The sequence below is a fragment of the Podospora bellae-mahoneyi genome, chromosome 2, assembly GCF_035222275.1.
Source record: "Podospora bellae-mahoneyi strain CBS 112042 chromosome 2, whole genome shotgun sequence".
Lineage (NCBI taxonomy): Eukaryota > Fungi > Ascomycota > Sordariomycetes > Sordariales > Podosporaceae > Podospora > Podospora bellae-mahoneyi.
This window is the reverse complement of record NC_085881.1, coordinates 4,733,670-4,753,559: the sequence shown is the minus strand read 5'-3', so window position 1 is coordinate 4,753,559 and position 19,890 is coordinate 4,733,670. Positions and strand designations below refer to the sequence as shown.

Genomic DNA, 19,890 nt, shown 5'->3' with positions numbered 1-19,890 from the left:
TCAACCCTCACAAAAGTCCCCTCAAGCCACCCCCCCCTAGTCTAGTCTGCGGGTCCCAACAGAAACACCTCCAGCACTTATCCTTCAGACCACATGCCCTCCACCACCATCCATCTCACCATCATTACGTATTAGGTACCCCCTAAACTACCAATGATGGAGAAACTCTGTACAGTTCCGTCTTTTCCTTTTCTTATAATGCCCGTCTTTGATTGCTCAATTTGTTTGTGATGTGAGTTTTGAATTTTTGTATACCAATCCAACCAACGCCCAGTTTGCTTTGCCTCTTTACCAGCCCATGTTCTCCCGGGGGAATATATCTTAGTCCATAATGCCATGCAACGCTTTATCACACAAACACACAAGCCCCAGAAATATACACATGTAACCAATTGCCACCGAAGAAAGAATGAAAAGTGTAAGAGAATAAAATAGGTATGTCCTTGTCTTCGTGAAAAAAAGAGAGTCATTCACATAAAGTAAAAAAGGAAATTTATCTGCAGTCGCTGGACGCACGGTCGAAGCCAGTGCCAATTATTAAGGTATAAGTGAGATGGTAACCTCCCTGTCGTCGGGTTGGACCGCAGGGTCGTCGGCCGAGTTTGGTCTGATGATCTTCTTCGCAGTGATGGTGGCCTTTCGCTCCCGTTGGCTCAGGGGAAGAGTGTATGTGATGACGCCCTTCAAAATCAACGTGAACTCGTCCTCCAGGACCCGCTCCCATCGCTCGGGACCACCAGGTTTGGTGACGTTGCCAGGATCTTTCAGGCGGACCTCGCCAGTCGAGTACGAATCGCCCTGGTTGAAGAAAGAACCCTCGAAAGTCAGGGGACTCTCGAATCCAGTGATGGTGCCGAGGTGCAGGTTAGGCGCCGAATCATCATCATCGTCGGCCTCCATCGCCAACATTTCGCCTTCGGGTCTCTTGATGGGTGGTGGTCCAACCTCGCCGGGATGGGTATGGCGCCACCACTCTGAATCCGACATTCCGCGTGGCGACTTGGCGAAGACCTCGATGTTGCAAGAATCCACAGCTACAACCACGACGTTGGGGTTATGGGCTTTGATGGTAAGATCGAGCATAAGCTCCTGTTGGCTGGCCACAATATGGCTCATATTGGTGAGCTGAACATTGGTGAGAGGTTGTGATGTCGCAAACATGAACCCGATGGCGCCCGAGACAATGAGTAACAGCATGACCGTCAAGACCAGACAACTCGCGAACCGGTTGAGGACTGAGGGAGGTGACCTGTATTGTTGCGCCTCAATCGACCGGTATGAGTGCGAGTGAGGACCCCTCCGGCTTCTGCCTGACCTTGATGATCGCATCGTGGAGGACTGAACCAAGGGTGTTGTCTCGTCGTCAGCGCCAGTAGTGTTGTCGTCGAGATCATACCCTGCTGATAGATGTGTCGACCTCTTTCCATTTGCTGCTGAGTAGTTACGAGCATTAGCGTAGCGGGGACTCGGAGGGTTGGAAGAGTTTCTTGAGCCTCCGTTCCCAACAGCTGCAGCGTTACTGAAAGGCGAGTGCTCGGCGAACAATGAGGGGTGACCATTGCTGCCTCCGTTACGGCCCCAACGGCCGAAATGATGGTGATGTCGTGCAGTTCCCCGGGCAGAACCGGCATTGCTCCTGCCAGTTCCCTTCCCATCATCGTCGCCATAGATGCCGTCATTTGCATTGCTGTTGTAAGTGTTGACGAATTTCATGCTCTTCTTGACAACCATCTGAGGCCCAGAACTCTCCATCACGGTGTGGATGGACCTCATCCCAGACCGATCGATTTGGCTGACCATGGATGTCGCACTCGGCGTTCGTGAATGAAATCTCGGCGGTCGGTCACGGGCATCTGGTGGGTTAGAATCGTAGACAAAAGTCTCTTCGGAATCGGACGAGTTTGCTTCCTCGACGGCGCTTGCGACCTTGGCCTCGAAAATATCGGCCTTGGAGGATGCTACACGTGTTCGTGTCAGTAGGTTGCTCATGCTGCTGATCTGAGAAACTAGGCTCTGCCTCCTGCCTCCCGGTTCCCGCTTGGCATCCGTTATCACGCTCTCATGAGAGCTGAAAGAGCTTGGGGGAGACGGGCGCTTGTCGGTAATAGAATAAGAAGAAACTGAATACATGGACATGTGATGTCGTAATTTAGGGGATGTAGCTGAACATGGTTTCTCACCATTGACCGCCGTCACAGTGGGTTGCTTCCGTGGCGGCTTCTTTTTCTCCTTCCTCGGTCGTATCGTCTCGTTGCTTGCCTTTGTTCGCAAACTGGCACTTGACACCTGGGTGCCAACACTTGGGGCCAACGCAGCCTGGGGAATCGAGGTAACCGTCTCCGTCTCGACCGTCATACTCTGCAATGGCAGGTCGCCGGTCTTGGTCTTGGGCATGCCCGGCTTGTTGATCGAGGTGCTCGACTGCCTTGTCGTCAAAGGGGGCGGTGGCATCCCAGATCCGCCCCGTCGGCTGGCCTTGATGCTGCCACTATCACTACCACTGTCGTTCGGGCCAGTGTTGGATCTACCCACTGTCTCCTTGGACAGACCGAGACCAACCAGATCCGCCTGTGACGATTCAGAAGCCATGCTGCTAGCAATCTTTTCCTCCAGCGACTCTCCTGGTCCCCGTGGCGAACCCAGTGGACTAACTTCCTGGACAGTCTCCAAGACTGAGCTGCTTCCACCACCTCGAGCGGGGGTTCGTAACCCAGGCGGCATGTGGGCGTCGTCGGTATCGGTGTCTGACTGAGGCTCCTGGTATCGAGGCTGGGGCGGGGTCGCACGCTGAAGAGCAATTAGAGGTGTTTCGTGCTCTGATCGTCGCTGAGGTGGGATGTTTGGCTGGTGGAGAATGGGTGGAGGAGATCGTAGCCTAGGGGATACCGGCCACCGGGGTGACTCTCGAATATGCTCCATAGACGTGGGTGACTTGACGGGTGCACCCGCATTGAAGCTTGGGTCTGATACAGTGGGCAGAAGAGTAGGCGTCGTGGATGAGGACAAGGTTTTCGTCGTGGGGGGTGGTGGTGGTGGTGGTGGCGGGTTGGCTTGTTTTCCTAGATCCTGAGCACTGTTTTTCCGCGACCGGGGCCCGGGGTTGATGGATGACGCTCGTGAGGTGCTCGTACGTTGCTGCCGCGGCGGTCGTGTTGGAGAGGGCTCGCGCGAGTGGAGAGGTGAAGGTGCAGCCGAAGAGGAGGTGGACGTGGTCGAGGTCTGCGAGGTCTGCGAAGTCAACTTCGAGGGCCACGAGTCGGTCTTTGGGGTTATGGTTGCCGTGCTCGAGGTGGATTCGCGGGATAACGTGGGATGGAGCAGGGCAGTTGGGATACTGCCGGTTGACTGCGAGCGGTCGGCCTCTGCTGAGCCAGTCGGCTTGTTGGACGACGGGTTCATGTCTGCTGCAGCATGCGTAGGTGCGAGTTGAGTCGAGTGGAGGAGGAGGGCGGAGGCTCGATCTCGACCACCACTCACACATGCCAGGGCGGGTCTTAGCTGCTCAAAGTTCGCTGGGTCCAGCAAATCATTATGGATGGGTCCCAACGATTTACTATTCGACTTTTCGCGGCTATCGCAATGCGTCTGAGACAGATTTAGGTTGTCGAACTGCAGGCCGCGTCTCTTGGGAAGCTCCGTACTGTGACGATTCCGTAAAAGGGCGGACAAATAGGCGACTTGGGCGCTATCGAGTAGATGCTAATCAGACGAGCGAACACTATGGGGAGTGGGTTTGGGATTTGGGGTTTGGGGTTTGGGGTTTGGTCCACGCGGGCAGTGTTGAGTGCGTGGTGGGAGAGGCAGCGAGTGATTGGAAGATGTGGGAGATGGAGGATGATGTCGTTGGTCAGGTAGGTACGCAGGGCATCCAAGCTTCCCTGCCTGTGTAATGTTGCAGGTTGCAGGCACAAATGGGCAGTGGGTAGCGTGCGAGCAGTGTGCGCTGGCGTCCACCCCTCTACTTGGCCGTTTTGGGGCTCGACTCTCGCTTCCAGGCCACTAAATTGCCGTCACATCAACCCAAAAGGGACTTCTTTGATATTTACAGGGCAGCGCATAATGGCCTCCATTCAACAACTATTTGAGGATTACGAATCTCTACTGATATCGCCGCTTCAACCTCACCGCCGTCAATACCAATCGTCCCTCCCTCCTGTCGTCGTCGTCGCCAGCCCAGTCATCAAACCTTACCATAGAATCGACCAGAAGGTTGGGGCGGAGACTTGGTCCGGCACATTACACAAGCGACCTACCTATCCAGAGAAAAGTACTCCATATCAATTCACGACAACACAGCAGTGTGGGAGCGAGCACAACCCAACAACTCTGAAAACCCAGCGGGAGAAAACGCCCCGGTTTCCCTTCCACCACACGATGCTGCTCACCCCTGAGAGATGTCACGGTACCTGGCCGCGCGGTCTGGTACATCATGTGACGATGATATCCCTTTAACGGTCAACGGACAGAGGCGGCGTGTCAAGTCTCCACTTGTAGCTCTGTCAGATCGCAAGTCTCTCGGTAAGTCTTGGCCCGCTCTTTTCCCGATTCCAGAATTTCTCTTCCCCACCAAATCCGGCTGCGCGGCGCGCCCCAAAAAGTTTGTGCCAGCCTCGGAGGCAGGTGCTGTTAAGACGGTACTTGAAGGCTCCTCCTCTTATTTCCCATCGGAAGAAGGCCTGCCTAGTGACGACATAATTCGGCGAAAACATTTTCACTTTCGTCTGTTGTTTATTTGCCGAGCCAGCTTTTGATATCTGCATGCATCTGTCATTGTCATTGATTGATGGCCGGAAGATGCGGCAGTATCCGTAACTTTCTGTCAACTTTCCCCAATGACTCTCAGCTCAAAGATATCAACAGTTAGCGTGCGTGAGAGCGCGAGACATATATCAACTGCCTCTCTGGAGGATTGAATCCAGCGATCCGATCCGAAGGCCCTGGTCCGAAAATCATGGACAAAAACCGATGCCGAGTCTAGGAACAAGCTGTTGGCGACGTCGATCGACCGCAACCTTAAAGCCGTCGCGCAACGCTAACATTCGAGGCACGCGCAGGTAGACCTGGTGATCATATGGCTCTCTTGCTGCTTAGCTCGTGGTCTCAGGCTATGGCAGTTCACAATGATAAAAGTTTCTACGCAGATCGAGATCGTGTACAATACCTGCTCTGCTGCTAGGGCTGGTGTCGGCGACGACGTCATGCCCTATATGGGACCAGGTACTCCTCTATCAACCCCGCATTGAAGTTGTGGGCAACGGCTCAGCCTCTCACAAACGGCCAAGTGGACGGGTGCCATTCTGGTCCATTGTGGTAACACGCCATAGCCCTTTCAGCAGGGTGGGTGTCCTTTTACAAATTCTCGCCAGTTCAGTGAAACCCACGATAAGCAGCCCTCAGCCCTGGTTTGTCGAACCATCACGCCGCGCCGCTGGATCAAGGAGAGCACGACAGGCACTCGGATATCTCGAGTGCCACGAAAACAGGCAGCTGGGAAGTTATACCGGGCATGTCTCTGCCTCCGTCTTGCCGCGTGCTCTCACAATATCTTCTCGGATGCATCGGGACAAAGTATGAGAATATACCGCACCGGCCTGGGCCGAATGCTAGCCTCACCAGGGACAGCCGAGAACCCAGCTACCCAGCCCTGTCAGCAAACTCAGGGGCAGGTGGTGTGAGGTGCGGCGTGGGCTGTAATCACGAAAACTTTTCCTTCTGGCGCTCTGACGGAACTCCTTCATCATGCGATACCGGGGCCCGGGTTGTCTGAGACTGGTTGAGAAATCAGCAAAAAAACGGCGCAAGACAATGCGACGAGCAGATGAAGAAAAAATACCGCTTCGCTACCCAGCATATACGCAGTAGTCTTGAGGCCTGAGTGTCTTGTCCTTATACCAACGGCTGCATGACACGTGGTGACGTGTGGGTTGGGTAGGGGTCCTCTCGTCCCGAACTTAACCCATCCTCCCCTTGTGAGGAAAACCGCGTGATGGGTTGCAGCCAGCGAATGGGTTTTTCTGTATGGCTTACTATGCAGCGCTGCAGTACCAAAAACTCTCACACTTACTGCCGCGTCACCCATTATCCAAAGGGGGAGATAGAAGATATTGGGATTGCAGAGACTGCATGCCACAGACATAACATCGGAGTCATCCTGCTCACATTACCTTTCGGTCATCTGCGCAGGAACCCGATGCTGTCACTGGCTGGGCATTGCGCCTCTCGAAGTTTGGCCGGCCCATCACGGTCGCCCACGAGTCTGAGCAGCCACACGCGTAGGGTGGCAGTCTGAGTAGATGGTGGCGGGATGAACCTCGAGCGAGGTTTTTATCAATCTTGGCTGCTCTTTGGGTTTCAGTATTGATACGTGTGCTCCAAGGCAGAAGTCAGTCCTGTAGTGATGAGGTGACTGCTGACATAACCTCGTGAATTGTGTTGTATGAGGCACCCTTGAGACACCAAGGGACATCTCAAGGCGAGCATCTAAATGCTCAAAACCATGGTTACTAGATTGTCTTTTTGGCCGAGACGCAGCATCTTTCTGCTGGAAAATATGGGCCGAGCAGCAAACAAAGTATCACTTACAGCCCAATGATTCATCAAGTGTTGTTTAACCCTCTCATAACTAGCATATACGGTAAGAAAATGGCTGAGAGATATGTCGTGTGATTGGAAGATTTAATCACTGTTTGTAGCAGGGTTAGAGGTCCGTATAGTAAATCCAAGTGTATGCTCTGGCAATATTAGATCAATAAACATACTTACAAGTTCTCTTGTATTATTGTTGAGCGGAATCATTTCTAGAACGGTGTTAGTTGCGATGACACCTTCACGCCCTGCCGACGACCGGCTTGTCGAATTTACGTTGGAGATACCCTATGATGGTGAGTCACAAGGAGTAGTACTTGCTAATATGACTGAAACTAAAATCTTAATCAGTGGTCAAAACACCAAGATCGATGGATCAAGAGAGTGTTTAACGGTAGCAAAAACCGAGGTTCATTGATCCAACGCTCACCATGGCCGACCAAGACAACTTCAAACCCAACGGCTCAGCCTACACCCTCTCCCAGGTCTCTCAGTATCTCTCCTACGTCGGTCTCGATGAGTCATACCACCCTTCCTCCCACCCCGTCCTCGCCCTAGACTACCTCACCACCATCTTCCAAGCCCAAATCACCTCCTTCCCCTACGAAAACCTCTCCATCCACTACAACCCCTTCCACCGCATCCTCCTCGACCCCCAACACCTCTTCACCAAACTTGTCACCTCCTCAAGGCACGGCAGAGGAGGCTACTGCATGGAACTCTCCATCTTCTTCTCCCACATCCTCCGCGCCCTCGGCTTCTCCTCGATTCACTACTCGGGCGTCCGCAATCGCAACCGCACAAACGGCACCCCCCAAGGCCCCTACAACGGCTACGTCCACCTAGTCAACATCCTCACCCTCCCCAACACCAACCCCGCCCAACAATACGTCCTAGACGCCGGCTTCGGCGGCGACGGCCCAACCTTCCCCCTGCCCCTAACCGAACACCTCATCCACCACAACACCATCGGCACCCAGCAAATCCGCTACACCCGCGACTGGCTCCCCGACCAGCGCTTCCGTGACGAGTCCAAGGGCGCGCTCAAGCACTGGATCTACGAGTACCGAAACTCGCCTGAAAAGCCCTGGAACAGCTACTACGCCTTTGTGCCGGAGCACGAGTTTACCGAGTTGGATTTTGAGAACCTGAATTTTTATTTGAGCGAGTGCGAGAGGAATCATCAGACGTACACGGTGCTGGTGATTCGGTTTCTGAGAGGAGGGGAGGAGGGAGAACAGAAGATAAAGGGAAAGGTGATGATGGTTCAGGGGGAGGTGAAGCAGAATTTGGGAGGGAGGACAGAGTTGGTCAAGGTTTGTAGGACCGAGGAGGAGAGGACTGAGGTGTTGAAAGAGGTGTTTGGGATAAACTTGACAGAGGAGGAAAAGGGGGCGATACGGGGGTGGGCGTCGGAGTTGAGGGGTAAATAAAGACGTTTATTGCTTTTGTTTCCAGTTTGCGGTTTTCAAATATTAGACCACCTTGATAAAATAATGCTCATAAATTCTCAAATATATACTTACTCACCCATTACAATAACCTATCAGCCCAAAAATTAAACGCACCTCATAAGCAATGCCATTGTACAATACACCGATGGTCTTGCCCCGTCCGTCTAGTCTAGGTTCGTTCGTATCAAACCCCTTTTTTGGTCTCGTTTCAACTCCAGACTTACTCATAACCCACAGTGAGCAAACAGATGTCTCCCGGAACATATCATTAACCCTTCAAAAACAAAATCAAGCCTCAATCTCCTCAGCTGTCCAGTCCGCCACCTTGGCCTTGGCAGCAACATTTCCACCACCCACAACTCTCCCTCCCTGCTTTCTCTTGACACGGCTCGTCATGCCAATCTTGTCATCAAAGATGAACTGCCAAAGCACATACACCCAGCTCTCATGTGTAGGCAGGGGATCATAAAACTCCTTGGCAATCTTGTTCAACTTGGGCAGTCTAGTCCAGGGGATCGCAGGGAAGTCGTGGTGCTCATTGTGCAGACCGACATTGTAAGTGAAAAAGTTCAAGATGCCGTAGTAGCTGTAGGTCTCAGGAAGAGGGATCTTGTTCTCGGGGTCTCTGGCTTCGTCCGAAATGTGCTCATACACGTAGTGTTCGGCGATGAAGTGCCCTGCTGTTGGGTGGAGACTGCCAGCCAGGAAGGAAGATAGGATCAGGTACAGGACCGAGTTGACCGAGAAGTAGTTCGGGAGCAAGGCAATGAGGGCGTAGTCGAAGGACAGCTGAACGGCAACATTGAGCCAGTGGACCCAGGTGAAGGGCACACGGTAAACGGCCATCGGGCGGAGGGCGTAGAATAGGATCTGGAAGGTGCAGAAGAAGGCCTTGCCGAGGATCGAGTCGAGGAAGACGGCTTCAAGAGCGGTAGGCAGATCAGTATCGAGGCCATCAACTCCGAGGGACTTGTGATGTGTCAGGTGGTAAGGCCTGAACGAAGCACTGTAGGGTAACCCGATAGGAAGGTTGGCGAAGATGGCAAAGAGGCGGTTGGCCAGGGGCGACTTGAAAGCGAGGTTGTGGGAGATCTCATGGATGGCCAGGAAGAGATTCTGGTTCGAGGTGGCGCCAATGATGTAGGCGACCGCCCAGAACTTCAGGGACCAGAAGGGCGTGTCTCGGAGGAGGTGGGCGCAAAGGATCTGGAGGGCAACGACGCCGGCGACGACATATTTCGTTAATGGTTCGGCACCACATAGTTTTAAGACCTACAGGACAATGGTTAGCGATTGATGCTTTCTTAACGCAGACACGGTGCTCAAACATACCTCAGGGTGCGCCTTGATGATGGCCAACCTCCGAGTCCGGTGTGGCTCTTCAGTATAAGTCCAGAAAAAGTCATGTTCCTTCTGGTCGTCCGCGTCCTTGGTGGGCGCCGTCGCGCCGTTGGCGTGGCCGTTGCTGATGCCATTGGCAGCCTTTCTCTTGGTCGTGCCGTTGCTCGTAATCGTTGTGGAAGCCATGATGGGAAATCCGAATGCGTACTGTCAACGTCGAGAAGAAACGAGTGAAGCAGCAAGACCAGCTTGACGGAAAAGACAATCAACAAAAAAAGGTTGGCGCAGGGTCGGTAGTTGTGAACCCTTGAGGTTGCTCGCTTGGGTTCCTCCGTCCAATTTCAACAGTTGGAGGTGGCGGACAGGGGCTCATGTCCCTCAATTGTGGGGTATCTGATCTGCTGGAGCCAACCAGGAGGGGCCAGTGGCCCATGCTTCAAAGATCTCCAAGATCGAAAAAGGGGTTATCGTTCCAGAAGCTCGCCTGTGCCTGTGAAAGTGGGCTGTCCATCCAAACTGGGCGTTGAAAAGTGGTGTGTTGGACAGGATTGTTTTTGTTTTTGAGGATTTATGAGATGTTAACCAGAACTTCTTGTCCTTTTCGACATTTCTTCCTTGACCAACATGGGCAGCCAACTAGGGAACCAACAATCATTGGGATAGGCAGTTGGCAAGCCCAAGGGGCAGCGTCAGCAATGAAGACTGATAGGTGTAAGTGATATTGCCCAATTGGTCGGTGTACCCATATCTAACCACCCAGTGTACATCTTCAGCAATAGACTTGAACGCATGACCTAGAAATCTCTTACAACACCTTAGTTGCAATGACGCCATCAGCAAAGCCCATTCGGTTGGAAGTCCTGTCATCGCAGGTTAGGAGCTGATTACGAAGTGACAACTTCAAGGGTTGAATGGGCCGCGGACTCATATCCTGCCTTCAACCCTTCTAAGTGGAAGGCGTCTTGTGTCTTGGTTGCACATATCATCATGGTGCTGGATCTATGGCCAACCAAACAAGACACCACAATATCCTTCCTGTGGTACGCTCTCGAGCCTCGTCCTATCTTCCACGAACCAGGAAACACCATAGAAGAGGGGTAACAGTGGTGGTTGATACAAACCCCTGTCTGTTACCTACCACGACCTTCTCATACCGGATCTGCATCACGGGAGCTTGCCGTACCGTTTGCTCAGACGGCGGCCTGCTATTTCGTACACTATGTTATGCCGTGCTCCGGGTTCAGCAAGTGTGAACTATTAAAGGGCAGTGTCTCTCGGCCATCTCTCTTCCCTCTCTTTTACAGCCAGACCCAATTCTACCCATTAGTTTCTCCGATCGCCTTTTCAATATGTCACCGCCTACTGATCTACCCGAGATGGAATACCGCTTCTTGGGCCGCTCCGGTCTCCAAGTTTCTGCCATCTCCCTCGGCGGCTGGCTGACATACGGCGGTCATGTCGACAGAGAAGGCACCTTCGCCTGCATGAAAGCTGCCTACGACGTCGGTGTCAACTTCTTTGACTGTGCCGAGGTGTACGCGAAGGGTGAGTCCGAAAAGGTCATGGGCGAGGCCATCAAGAAGTTTGGCTGGCAAAGAAACGATCTCGTCATCTCTACCAAGGTACACTCCTTTTACACCAATCCCCATGCCCGAACCCTACTAACGGAGAGAAAGATCTATTGGGGCTCAGCCTTCAGCACCAGACTAGTAAACAACATTGGGCTCTCCCGAAAGCACATCATCGAAGGCATGAACCAATCCCTCGAACGCCTCCAACTCGACTACGTCGATTTGATCTACGCCCACAGACCAGACAGAAACACCCCCATGGAAGAAACAGTCCGAGCCTTCAACCACCTAATTGACATAGGCAAGGCCCTCTACTGGGGCACCAGCGAGTGGGACGCAGACGAAATAGCCGAAGCACGCCACTACGCAGATAAACTCAACCTCATCGGTCCTTTAATGGGTACCCCCCTCCCCCCCTTTTTTCTCCCTGCACCTATGTCTTCTCTCACTAACAAGGTAACAGAACAGCCCCGGTACAACATGCTCGAGCGCCTCCGCGTCGAATCCACCCTCGCCCATCTCCTCCGCACTCCCCCATCCCTAGGTCTGACCGTCTTCTCCCCTTTGCGGCAGGGGATTCTCTCAGGAAAATACAAATCCGGCATCCCGCCCGACTCCCGCTTCGCCCAAACCCAGCTCGAGTTCATCTCCGGCTTCTGGAAGCGCACGGGCAAGGAAGAGTTTCAGGAAATGGTTGACACGGTCTCCAAGCTCGAACCAATCGCCGAGCGGTTGGGCGTGAAGCAGAGCGTGCTGGCGTTGGCGTGGGTGCTGGCGAATAAGCATGTTAGTAGCGCCATAACAGGAGCGAGCTCGCCGGAACAGGTGTATGAGAATGTGGAGGCGTTGAGGGTGTACAAGTTGCTGACGGAGGAGGTGATGGGGGAGATTGATGACATTTTGGGGAACAAGCCGCCAGCGGTGGTGATGAGGTTCTAGGGTAACAGGTGGGCATGATGACTTCCGGGAGACCTACCCTGATCTCCCTTAACAATTCTGTAACTATAGCACAAGCTCTATGGCTAGGAAAAGTAAATACAGTATAAAGCCTACGCTTAGCCGTTTGCATTCACTCTCGATCGATACACATGTTGACGTACTGCTAGCGTAGCAAAGGTAATAATAACAGTAGCTGTCAATCTGCGCACAAAGCCCTTCCCAGCCCCCGAACGTAATCCCCGAACACGTTATGATACACACACCAATATCAAAGCAAACAGGTGTAACCGATTAATTTCACATTCCCAGGCAACAACATCCTTGCTAGCTAATTGCAATAATACTATCCTCGCTCCCATCATGCCGCTACGAGAAAAACAACCATCAGAAAGTCAGCGGTATTTTACCATGAACTTGTCGTCCAGTCAGAGACAAACAAACGACACTAGACACAGAGAGAGAGAGAGAGAGACCGAGAGACATAGACATAACAACGTATACCATACGTCTACCCATAAATAACAAAACAGTAAAACAACAAAAGAGAGCTCCGTGTGGGGGTATGAGGGTATGGGATATGGGGGAACTAATGATGGGTATGGGGGGTTGTGAAGATAGGTGGTGATTATTTGTGATCCAACGCCGCGCCTCAATGTAGCAAGAAAACCAACAACACCGTCACCTTTTGGCCCACGCTTTCCAGACCGGCTGTATACCCCTCTAAAAGAAGAAGTACGCCAACATGAAACTAACAAAGCACAGGATGGCAACGACCTTAACGGACACACCCTCGGTACCTTGTCTCGTCGCCTGGGCGAGCTCGGGCTGGGAAGGCTTACTGTTGTCTGCCTCGGAGGTTACGGCTGCCTTCCTTTGTCTGAGTCCACTTGCTGCGTCGTTCTTTAGCTGGGCAATCGTAGCCTCCGCCTGAGCGAGCTTCGCCTTGATCTCTTCGTAGGTCTCGACGGCTGTGGTCTTGACGGCGGCCACGGCGGATTCGGCGACAGTTGACCCAGTCTCCTCCCTGGACTCCTGCTCGGGTTGGCCTGGAGAGGTGTTATCGAGAATGGTGGATTCATCGTGCGGGGAAGAGTAGGCTGGAGGGGCGGCACTGGGGGTATCCTCATGGCCCTATACAGTTGTGGTTAGCGCTAGTCGCCCATGTGACGAGAGGATCGCGGGGATGGGATGCGAGTTTTTGCACCCATTCAACCCCTCCCCCGCCACGGAGAAACCAAGTGGGATAACATACATTAGCAAGTGAGCGACGGGGAGGAGTCGACACCGCAGGTTCCGCATTTCCGTCGTCGTTGGCGGCGAGCCAAGAGACTCGGATCTTTCTCTCTTGGATTGCCGACTTTGGCACACCGTCCCACTACAAGAATAACTGGTCAGTATGGTATTGTTTTTTTCACCGCCGGCTGTGAAGAGTGACCCACAATCTGCTGAACGTTGGTGAAGTCCTTGTCGCCGGTGATGGTAACGGACTGGACGAGGAACTTGTCACGGCACTTGGCGTCGGCAGGAGGCTCCTGCTTCATGGCCTGCAGGAGGACTACGTGTATGTCAGCCACCCGCCCCAACTTTCCAAACATGTCCACGATGTGCCTACCTGAAACTTCGACTTCATGGCCGGGCTCAACACGACCAGAGTTTGGTCGAACACAGTACCTGTGGCAGTTAGCAACACCACTCTCGTAGGCCAATGTAATTATTGTGGAGAATCGCGAAGTCTCGAGACGTACTGCTTAGGGGCTGTCGTTTTAACCTACAAACAGGAGGATCCGGTTAGCCACTTGAAAAGTGAGACACAACTTGAAAGACATCTTGATATACCTTGAAAGCAATTGGCTCTTTATTGGTGTTCTTGATCTTGAGGATCTGCGCGACCTCGATAGTAAATGGCCCTAGCTCGGTCAGATATGGTCCTTCGAATGTCTCTGTGGATGTTGGCGATCTGGAGGACACAACGTACTGCGGAAGCCGAGCTCAAAGGGTTCAATCTCGACGGACATAATGACGGTATAGCAAGGTCTCGGGGGTGCTCAAAAGAACGTTTAGATGTTTGTGGATGTTTGCTGCGACCGTTTTGGTGGAGCCGAGGTGACGGAATCGCGCAGCGAATTTGGGGGTTTTCAATGTTCGTGCACCAAAGGGAACGCTCGGTGTGGTGATATCGTGTGACGACAAGGTTTTCGTCAGGATTCGGGCGCGAAGAATCTACCAGAGAAGGCGGACGGTGGAAGAGATGGGAGAGCGGCGGAGAGTTGTTGCGATGAGAAGGCCTGTTGGTTAGAGCTTGCGATATGAGGTGTCTTACGACATTCCGAGCAGAGCGCAGCACAGCACAGTGACGGCAAAGTTGCTTCTTGGCCAGGTTTCGACCCCTTCTGATTCGAGCTTAGGGCGATCCAGGTTCGTGGGCCCGTGCTGATGGTCCAGCGTGTCAGTGACTTTCCCAGGTGGAGGGTTTGGGCTGGGCTGCCACCAAGACAGCTGTTCTTGGGCTCCAATTGGGTTGCTACCTGAGAACACTGGGGCCAAAATTACTAATTCAACCACTGCCAGAGTTCAGGACATCAAGTCGACATGCAGTAGAGTAAAAGTAAAAGTTAAAGAGTAGATATGGCTTGCAGTATCTTTGATATCCAACCTATTTCGAGAAGAGAGAGTTGCCGGCGTATCTGGAGTGTATAAAACGATGGGTGCTATCACATGCCGCGCCCCCACTGTTTCTACTGGTTGGCCTCCTGTGATGACGTGCACCCTTTCAACCTACAGCCCAGGCTATCATCCTAAGCTCAAGGTTGAGGCTGACTGCTAACAACCGAATCGTTTGAACATCAGCTTGCTTTTGAGCAGTTTAAAGCCAGGTCCCTGCGTAAAAGCTAACACCGGTTCCATTGTGGCGCACAGGTTTTGAACAGTTGAACGTTGTTCAGCCTTTTCGTCTTATAAAATTTAGCTTGATTTCGTGTTGGGTATTCCCCCACTCGACAACCAACAACACCTGCCCTTGATCTTGACATCTACTTTCACTTTCACCACCACCATTGCCAATCATCAATTAAAACAGAAGCAACACTCTCATTCGAGATGACGACTGCCGATCTTGATGTGCTGCTCTCCATGGGCTTTGAGCAGGCTCGTGCGGAAATCGCCGCCAAGAAGACTGGAAACTGTAAGCATCACCGTCACGGACACATCTTGTCATGCCACTTTTTTTCAGCCCCGGTTCTAACACTCAACGCAGTGCAACAAGCTCTTGATTGGTTAGAGGCAAACCAGGATAAGTCCTTGGAAGAGCTCCAGGCTCAGAACCAGGCCTCAGCTGAGGACGAAGATGAAGATACGACTGGTGCCAACATCCCTTCTGGCGAGACCGCAAAGTCCTTGGTTTGCAACGAATGTGGCAAGAAGTTCCGCAACCACGACCAAGCCACCTTTCACGCTACCAAGACGTTCGTATCCAATCTTACCAGCTTCTCATTTAGTTCACATGGCTAACATCACCCAAGAGACCACCAAGACTTCTCCGAGTCCACTGACGAGATTGCCCCATTGACAGAAGAGGAAAAGAAAGCTAGACTAGAAGAGCTTCGACAGAAGCTCGCCGCGAAGAGAGCCGTCCAGTCTGAGGCCGAGAAGGAAACCGCCAAGCGCAATGAGCAGATTCGTATGAAGGCCACCAGGGACTCCCAAGAGCTCAAGGAGGAGCTTCAGCGCAAGGAGAGAATCAAGGAGGCCGAGAGGAAGAAGCAAGAGAAGATTGCCGATGCCGAAGCCAAGAAGCGCATCAAGGCAAAGATCGAGGCCGACAAGGCAGAGAGAAAGCGCAAGGAGGAGGAGGCCAAGGCTCTCCGCGAGGGTAGAGCACCACAAGCCCCGGTTGTGGCTCCCGCCGCCCCATTGTCTGCTCTGGGAGGTAGTTCTGCTTCAGGCTCGTCCGCCACCACTGCTCGTCTCAGGATTCAGACCAAGCAGAAGGGCAACTTGATGAAGACCTACCCAAGCGAAACGACTTTGTTCGAGGTGGCTCACGCTGTGGAGGAGGAGACTGGTGTTCCTGTGCAGAGCTTCCAGATCAACTTCCCACGGAAGACATTCGAGGCTGGCGTGGACTTTGGGTTGACATTGAAGGAGGCCGGTTTTGTGCCCAGTGCTGTCATCATTGCCAACTAGGCTTTTGTCATAAATCTTATGAGGATGCTGCCAGCGTCTAGATAGGAAGCGATAATGGAGGGGCAACACTGTGTCTCGAAAGCCGATGGTTTATGTTCTTAACTGGATACTCAAAATAAGTCACCCTCCTCATTTGATGTATGTTTGCGTTCTTTCACAAGGTAGGTTAGGTTCATTACCCCTGAACACCCCCATACGTGTACTGAATAGGTGTGGTCACCATCCAAGTCAACATTTCAAGGGCGCGCCTTGAAAGTGATTTTCAACACATCATCCAGTGATCCAACAAACCTGCCTAATTCAGTGCCAAGTCCCAAGCTAGCAGGATCACCAGAATCAACAACCTAAATCAAACCTTCTCGGCCCAAGAAACCTTCATGTAGGCTGTACCCGTAGTTGACAACCACACAACTTCCCCGCGGCGGCCCCGCACCGCCAATTCAACCCCTTGCGGCGATCGTCGGCATTCGTTCGGAAGAGGCACCACTTCCTTCTTGAGAGGTATCACTTTCCGCAGTTCGGTACATATCCGCCCATAACCGCAAGCTGCTCACTAATTCAACCCATTCGGTGCATACTAAATCGTCCGCTCCTTCTCTCAAACTTGCATATTCCTCCGCCGGCCGCAATCGGTGTATCTATCAAGTCAAATACGACTCCACCTATGGCATCACCTCACCTGCGCTCATTTGCAGCTTCAACCTTTAACAGACTTGCTTTTCTTTCTTCCAAGCCCCCAACCAGCAAACCTAGTTTTGGTTCCTTTTCCTCTATTATATCACCTATTAGATTTCAACAGCAACCCATCAGAACAATGTCCTCCACCGAAGCCCCCAAAAAGGTAGAATGGCTCGTCGTCATCCCCGACTTCCCCGGTGCTCATGAGAAGCGTCTCGAGGTCCGGCCGTATGTTTCCTCCCTCCCCTCCTCTCACCAAGTTACCGGATACTAATGAAATAAAGTCAACACTTCGGCGGCCTCAAACCAGCTGTCGATTCCGGCCTCTACAAAATGGGCGGTGCCGTCCTCAACGAGCCCCCCCAGGGTTCTGACCCGACCAAGTTCTCTTTCGCAGGCAGCACCATCGTCATCAGCGCCGCCTCCCGGGAGGAGATCAAGGAGGTGTTGAGAAATGACATCTACGCCAAGGAGGGAGTCTGGGATGTGGAGAATGTAAGTTTCCTTCTCTCTCAACCCTTACCATGATCGTGCTAACAGCATGGGAAAAGGCCCAAATGTGGCCCTTCCTCTGCGCCTTCCGGTTCCCAGTCCCTGGACAGGACGAAAAGTTCCCTGACCCTAATACCAAGCAGTAGGAAGTTGGTGTATGTGGTGGGGAGAAGAGAGAGAAGAGAGTGTGCATTTGATGATGTCCATGACTGTGTTGCGCCGGAATTTTAATTCTTCGTCTAAAATCACACACTCAATACAATAGGCCCCTGAGACCACGATAGATCAAATATGATTAATTCATGTCGGAACCAATGGTCTAACTGCAATCCCGAGCTCGCTAGGAAACTCTTCAAATGACCCAAAGTAAAAACTATGGCGGCTGTTCCTGTCAAACCTCAAAATCCATTATGGCACGCCATAAATACCAGTGCTCTAAAATCAGCTTCGGGTACGATTACACCCAATTATTGTCATCAACCCGTTCATAACGACATCAGCAACATATCTTGGCGCAAAACCATGCTCCCAAAAACCCGAAATATCATATAACCGAAACGAACATGGCCAGCTAGCTATCAGCACTGCCATCTTCCAGTTCTTCCGCGGCCACCCTGAGCTCGTAGCTGAGGTCAAAGCACTCAGCCAGCAGCTCACTGACACTTCCCTGTCCCTCTGGAATGTCGTTGCCAACCATGAACTTGCCATCGACGCGCATGTTGTCGATTGAATTAAGCTGTCGACTGTCAGTAATTAGGAAGTTGGGACATTATAACACAGGGCAACACACCTTCATGCTATAAGGATATAACTCCCTAACCGAGCTCACGCCTCCCGAGTTTTTGACCTCCACCAGACACCTCTTCAACGTCTGCAACTGGTTGTACACCGGTAACAACGCCTCTGACACTGGTTCAGACGAGTTCATCAGGTAATAAATGTAGCCGTAGCTGCGTCTGATGAGGTAAAGCAGCGTTCGTTGAACGTACAGTTCGGCAGGGTTGCCCTCGTCGTCGACCCAGTTCCCGTCCACCCTACTCTCGTCAATCTTGTCGAGCTCTCGTTGGAAATCGTACAAATCGGTTTCTCGGAGGGACCACGCTTGCGTGATGGAAAGCTTTTCAAGATCGTTGCGCACACCGGTGAGAATCTCGTATTTTGTTCTGAAAGCTTCAGGTATTTGCCCCTTTCTGTGATCGTCTGCGTTAGTTCGGGCGTCTCATTATTGAAGGGCGCATGACGTACCTCTCCAACACGATATCTGACCACCTCAAACACCTCGCCAGAAGTGCTGAGACTAGGTCGCTGCCACGGATTTCGTTCCCTTCTTCATCAACAAACTTGCCATCCACTCTGGACTCTTCAATCTCCTTGAGCTTTGCTTGCAGCTTCTGGACTTCGGATGTGGCGAACTTTGTCTTGGTGTTGGCAAGCGACATTGATCTCATGATAGATATTAACCTCTCATAGATGGCCTGCAAAGGTTTATCCAGCTCGTCCAGCTTTTCCCGCAACTTTGCAAGCATCGTCTTGCATAGCTCTTCGCGTTTGGAAAGGAGTTCGACCAGGTATGGTGAATGTTGTGTGTTCGCGTTCTTCAAGATCCCATCCAACCTTCCCAGTGTATCCGAAAGGCTGTCGAGATCTTTTGGCGAGAAGAGACCGGCTTCTGTGAGATGATCGAGGAGTCGCTTCACAGTCGAGGTCAGGGCATAGGCGGCGGGAACGTCGGTTGTTCGCCCAATCGTCATAAAGAAAAGGGAGATGAGTTGGAAACAGCTCTCGAGCACCTTGTCGACTACGCGCAGATGTTAGTACGAAGCACTCCGTGGCCGCCGATGTTGTGGTTCGCATACGTCTGTTCTCCCCTGGATGTGCCCCTTTTCGGACCTCGTTCAGCAGCTTGACTTGTTCCACCAGTTCCTGGTAATGCACCATGACATCTTGGCTCCGAATGTACTTTGTTCGGTCCATCTTTAGGAGCAGCAGTTGATCCCGGATAGCCGTGAGCTTCTGCAGAATCTCCTGCTCCCGCGCATCGTTGGGCATGGGAATCGCTGGGGTCTCCATCTTGGGTGCAAGGTGAACTGAGAAAAGGTGTTGATGAAGACTAGGTGGACTGGCCGGTACAAACAAAAGAGAAGGGCCGATGATGGCTTATATGTATTCCCAGCTGACAGTGGGCAACGGATGGTCAGTGGCAAAAGCTCGCGAGGAAACAGCTCTCGCTGGAAAACCCACCGGGATCTGGAGGAGCTTGATCTCCTGCCCTGGCCAACCTTGCTCTTGTCCAACCGGCCACTTCTTTGCGCCGCACGACTGGCAGCACTTCTTTCGGCTACGTGGTGAACAAGGATATCAGAGAAAGTCAATTATCGTATTCGGTCATACGAGAATGGGTGAATTCGATGCAACTGCGCCCATGTGGTGTTTATTTGCTTGCAAGAGGAACGGTCTAGATTGGAATTCAGCCTCTGGACGACGTGCAGGCCCTGTCCGCGACGTCAGTTGTGGTGGGGGAACAGAGGGGAGCTTCAATGGCGGGGCTGGTCTAAGCAAGTAGATCGATCAAAGGCCCGACTGGGGTTCCTGGCAGGCCACAGCGGATGGCTGCCCAAGCCAATCAGAGAGAGCCCGGACAGCGACTT

The 19,890-nt window shown here is 52.4% G+C and overlaps 8 protein-coding genes across 8 annotated transcripts; 4 read left to right on the top strand and 4 right to left on the bottom strand.

The window, feature by feature from the left end:
- Positions 1 to 41: 41 nt before the first annotated feature.
- VAC7 (Vacuolar inheritance and morphology protein) lies at positions 42 to 3,873 on the bottom strand. Its single transcript, XM_062877050.1, has 2 exons — positions 2,181 to 3,873; positions 42 to 1,958 (listed from the first exon to the last, which is right to left on the bottom strand). The coding sequence occupies exons 1-2, from the start codon at positions 3,397 to 3,399 to the stop codon at positions 538 to 540; spliced, it is 2,640 nt and encodes an 879-aa protein (XP_062735704.1). The 5' UTR covers positions 3,400 to 3,873; the 3' UTR covers positions 42 to 537.
- A 2,916-nt stretch (positions 3,874 to 6,789) lies between these two features.
- On the top strand, positions 6,790 to 8,018 carry QC761_213150 (uncharacterized protein; the record flags this gene model as incomplete). The annotated part of the gene is made up of 2 exons (XM_062877049.1): positions 6,790 to 6,881; positions 6,984 to 8,018. The coding sequence occupies exons 1-2, from the start codon at positions 6,876 to 6,878 to the stop codon at positions 8,016 to 8,018; spliced, it is 1,041 nt and encodes a 346-aa protein (XP_062735703.1). The 5' UTR covers positions 6,790 to 6,875.
- Positions 8,019 to 8,044: 26 nt separating this feature from the next.
- DES1 (sphingolipid delta-4 desaturase) lies at positions 8,045 to 10,126 on the bottom strand. The gene is made up of 2 exons (XM_062877048.1): positions 9,372 to 10,126; positions 8,045 to 9,311 (listed from the first exon to the last, which is right to left on the bottom strand). The coding sequence occupies exons 1-2, from the start codon at positions 9,564 to 9,566 to the stop codon at positions 8,328 to 8,330; spliced, it is 1,179 nt and encodes a 392-aa protein (XP_062735702.1). The 5' UTR covers positions 9,567 to 10,126; the 3' UTR covers positions 8,045 to 8,327.
- Positions 9,445 to 12,038, top strand: QC761_213130 (uncharacterized protein). The gene is given in 5 exon segments (XM_062877047.1): positions 9,445 to 9,936; positions 9,946 to 10,091; positions 10,146 to 11,002; positions 11,057 to 11,351; positions 11,415 to 12,038. Coding segments are annotated over 3 exon segments (1,044 nt in total). The 5' UTR covers positions 9,445 to 9,936; positions 9,946 to 10,091; positions 10,146 to 10,729; the 3' UTR covers positions 11,891 to 12,038.
- Positions 12,014 to 14,501, bottom strand: SCS2 (phosphatidylinositol-binding protein scs2). The gene is made up of 8 exons (XM_062877046.1): positions 14,416 to 14,501; positions 13,866 to 14,320; positions 13,727 to 13,797; positions 13,636 to 13,658; positions 13,503 to 13,561; positions 13,330 to 13,445; positions 13,143 to 13,265; positions 12,014 to 13,021 (listed from the first exon to the last, which is right to left on the bottom strand). The coding sequence occupies exons 2-8, from the start codon at positions 13,903 to 13,905 to the stop codon at positions 12,611 to 12,613; spliced, it is 843 nt and encodes a 280-aa protein (XP_062735700.1). The 5' UTR covers positions 13,906 to 14,320; positions 14,416 to 14,501; the 3' UTR covers positions 12,014 to 12,610.
- A 28-nt stretch (positions 14,502 to 14,529) lies between these two features.
- Positions 14,530 to 16,215, top strand: QC761_213110 (uncharacterized protein). The gene is made up of 3 exons (XM_062877045.1): positions 14,530 to 15,071; positions 15,144 to 15,351; positions 15,409 to 16,215. Exons 1-3 carry the CDS (start codon positions 14,987 to 14,989, stop codon positions 16,070 to 16,072), a joined length of 957 nt encoding a protein of 318 aa, XP_062735699.1. The 5' UTR covers positions 14,530 to 14,986; the 3' UTR covers positions 16,073 to 16,215.
- A 377-nt stretch (positions 16,216 to 16,592) lies between these two features.
- On the top strand, positions 16,593 to 17,553 carry QC761_213100 (uncharacterized protein). Its single transcript, XM_062877044.1, has 3 exons — positions 16,593 to 16,978; positions 17,035 to 17,245; positions 17,302 to 17,553. The coding sequence occupies exons 1-3, from the start codon at positions 16,737 to 16,739 to the stop codon at positions 17,386 to 17,388; spliced, it is 540 nt and encodes a 179-aa protein (XP_062735698.1). The 5' UTR covers positions 16,593 to 16,736; the 3' UTR covers positions 17,389 to 17,553.
- QC761_213090 (uncharacterized protein) lies at positions 17,550 to 19,876 on the bottom strand. The gene is made up of 5 exons (XM_062877043.1): positions 19,484 to 19,876; positions 19,099 to 19,415; positions 18,488 to 19,040; positions 18,033 to 18,432; positions 17,550 to 17,978 (listed from the first exon to the last, which is right to left on the bottom strand). The coding sequence occupies exons 2-5, from the start codon at positions 19,310 to 19,312 to the stop codon at positions 17,814 to 17,816; spliced, it is 1,332 nt and encodes a 443-aa protein (XP_062735697.1). The 5' UTR covers positions 19,313 to 19,415; positions 19,484 to 19,876; the 3' UTR covers positions 17,550 to 17,813.
- Between the last annotated feature and the right edge of the window lie 14 nt (positions 19,877 to 19,890).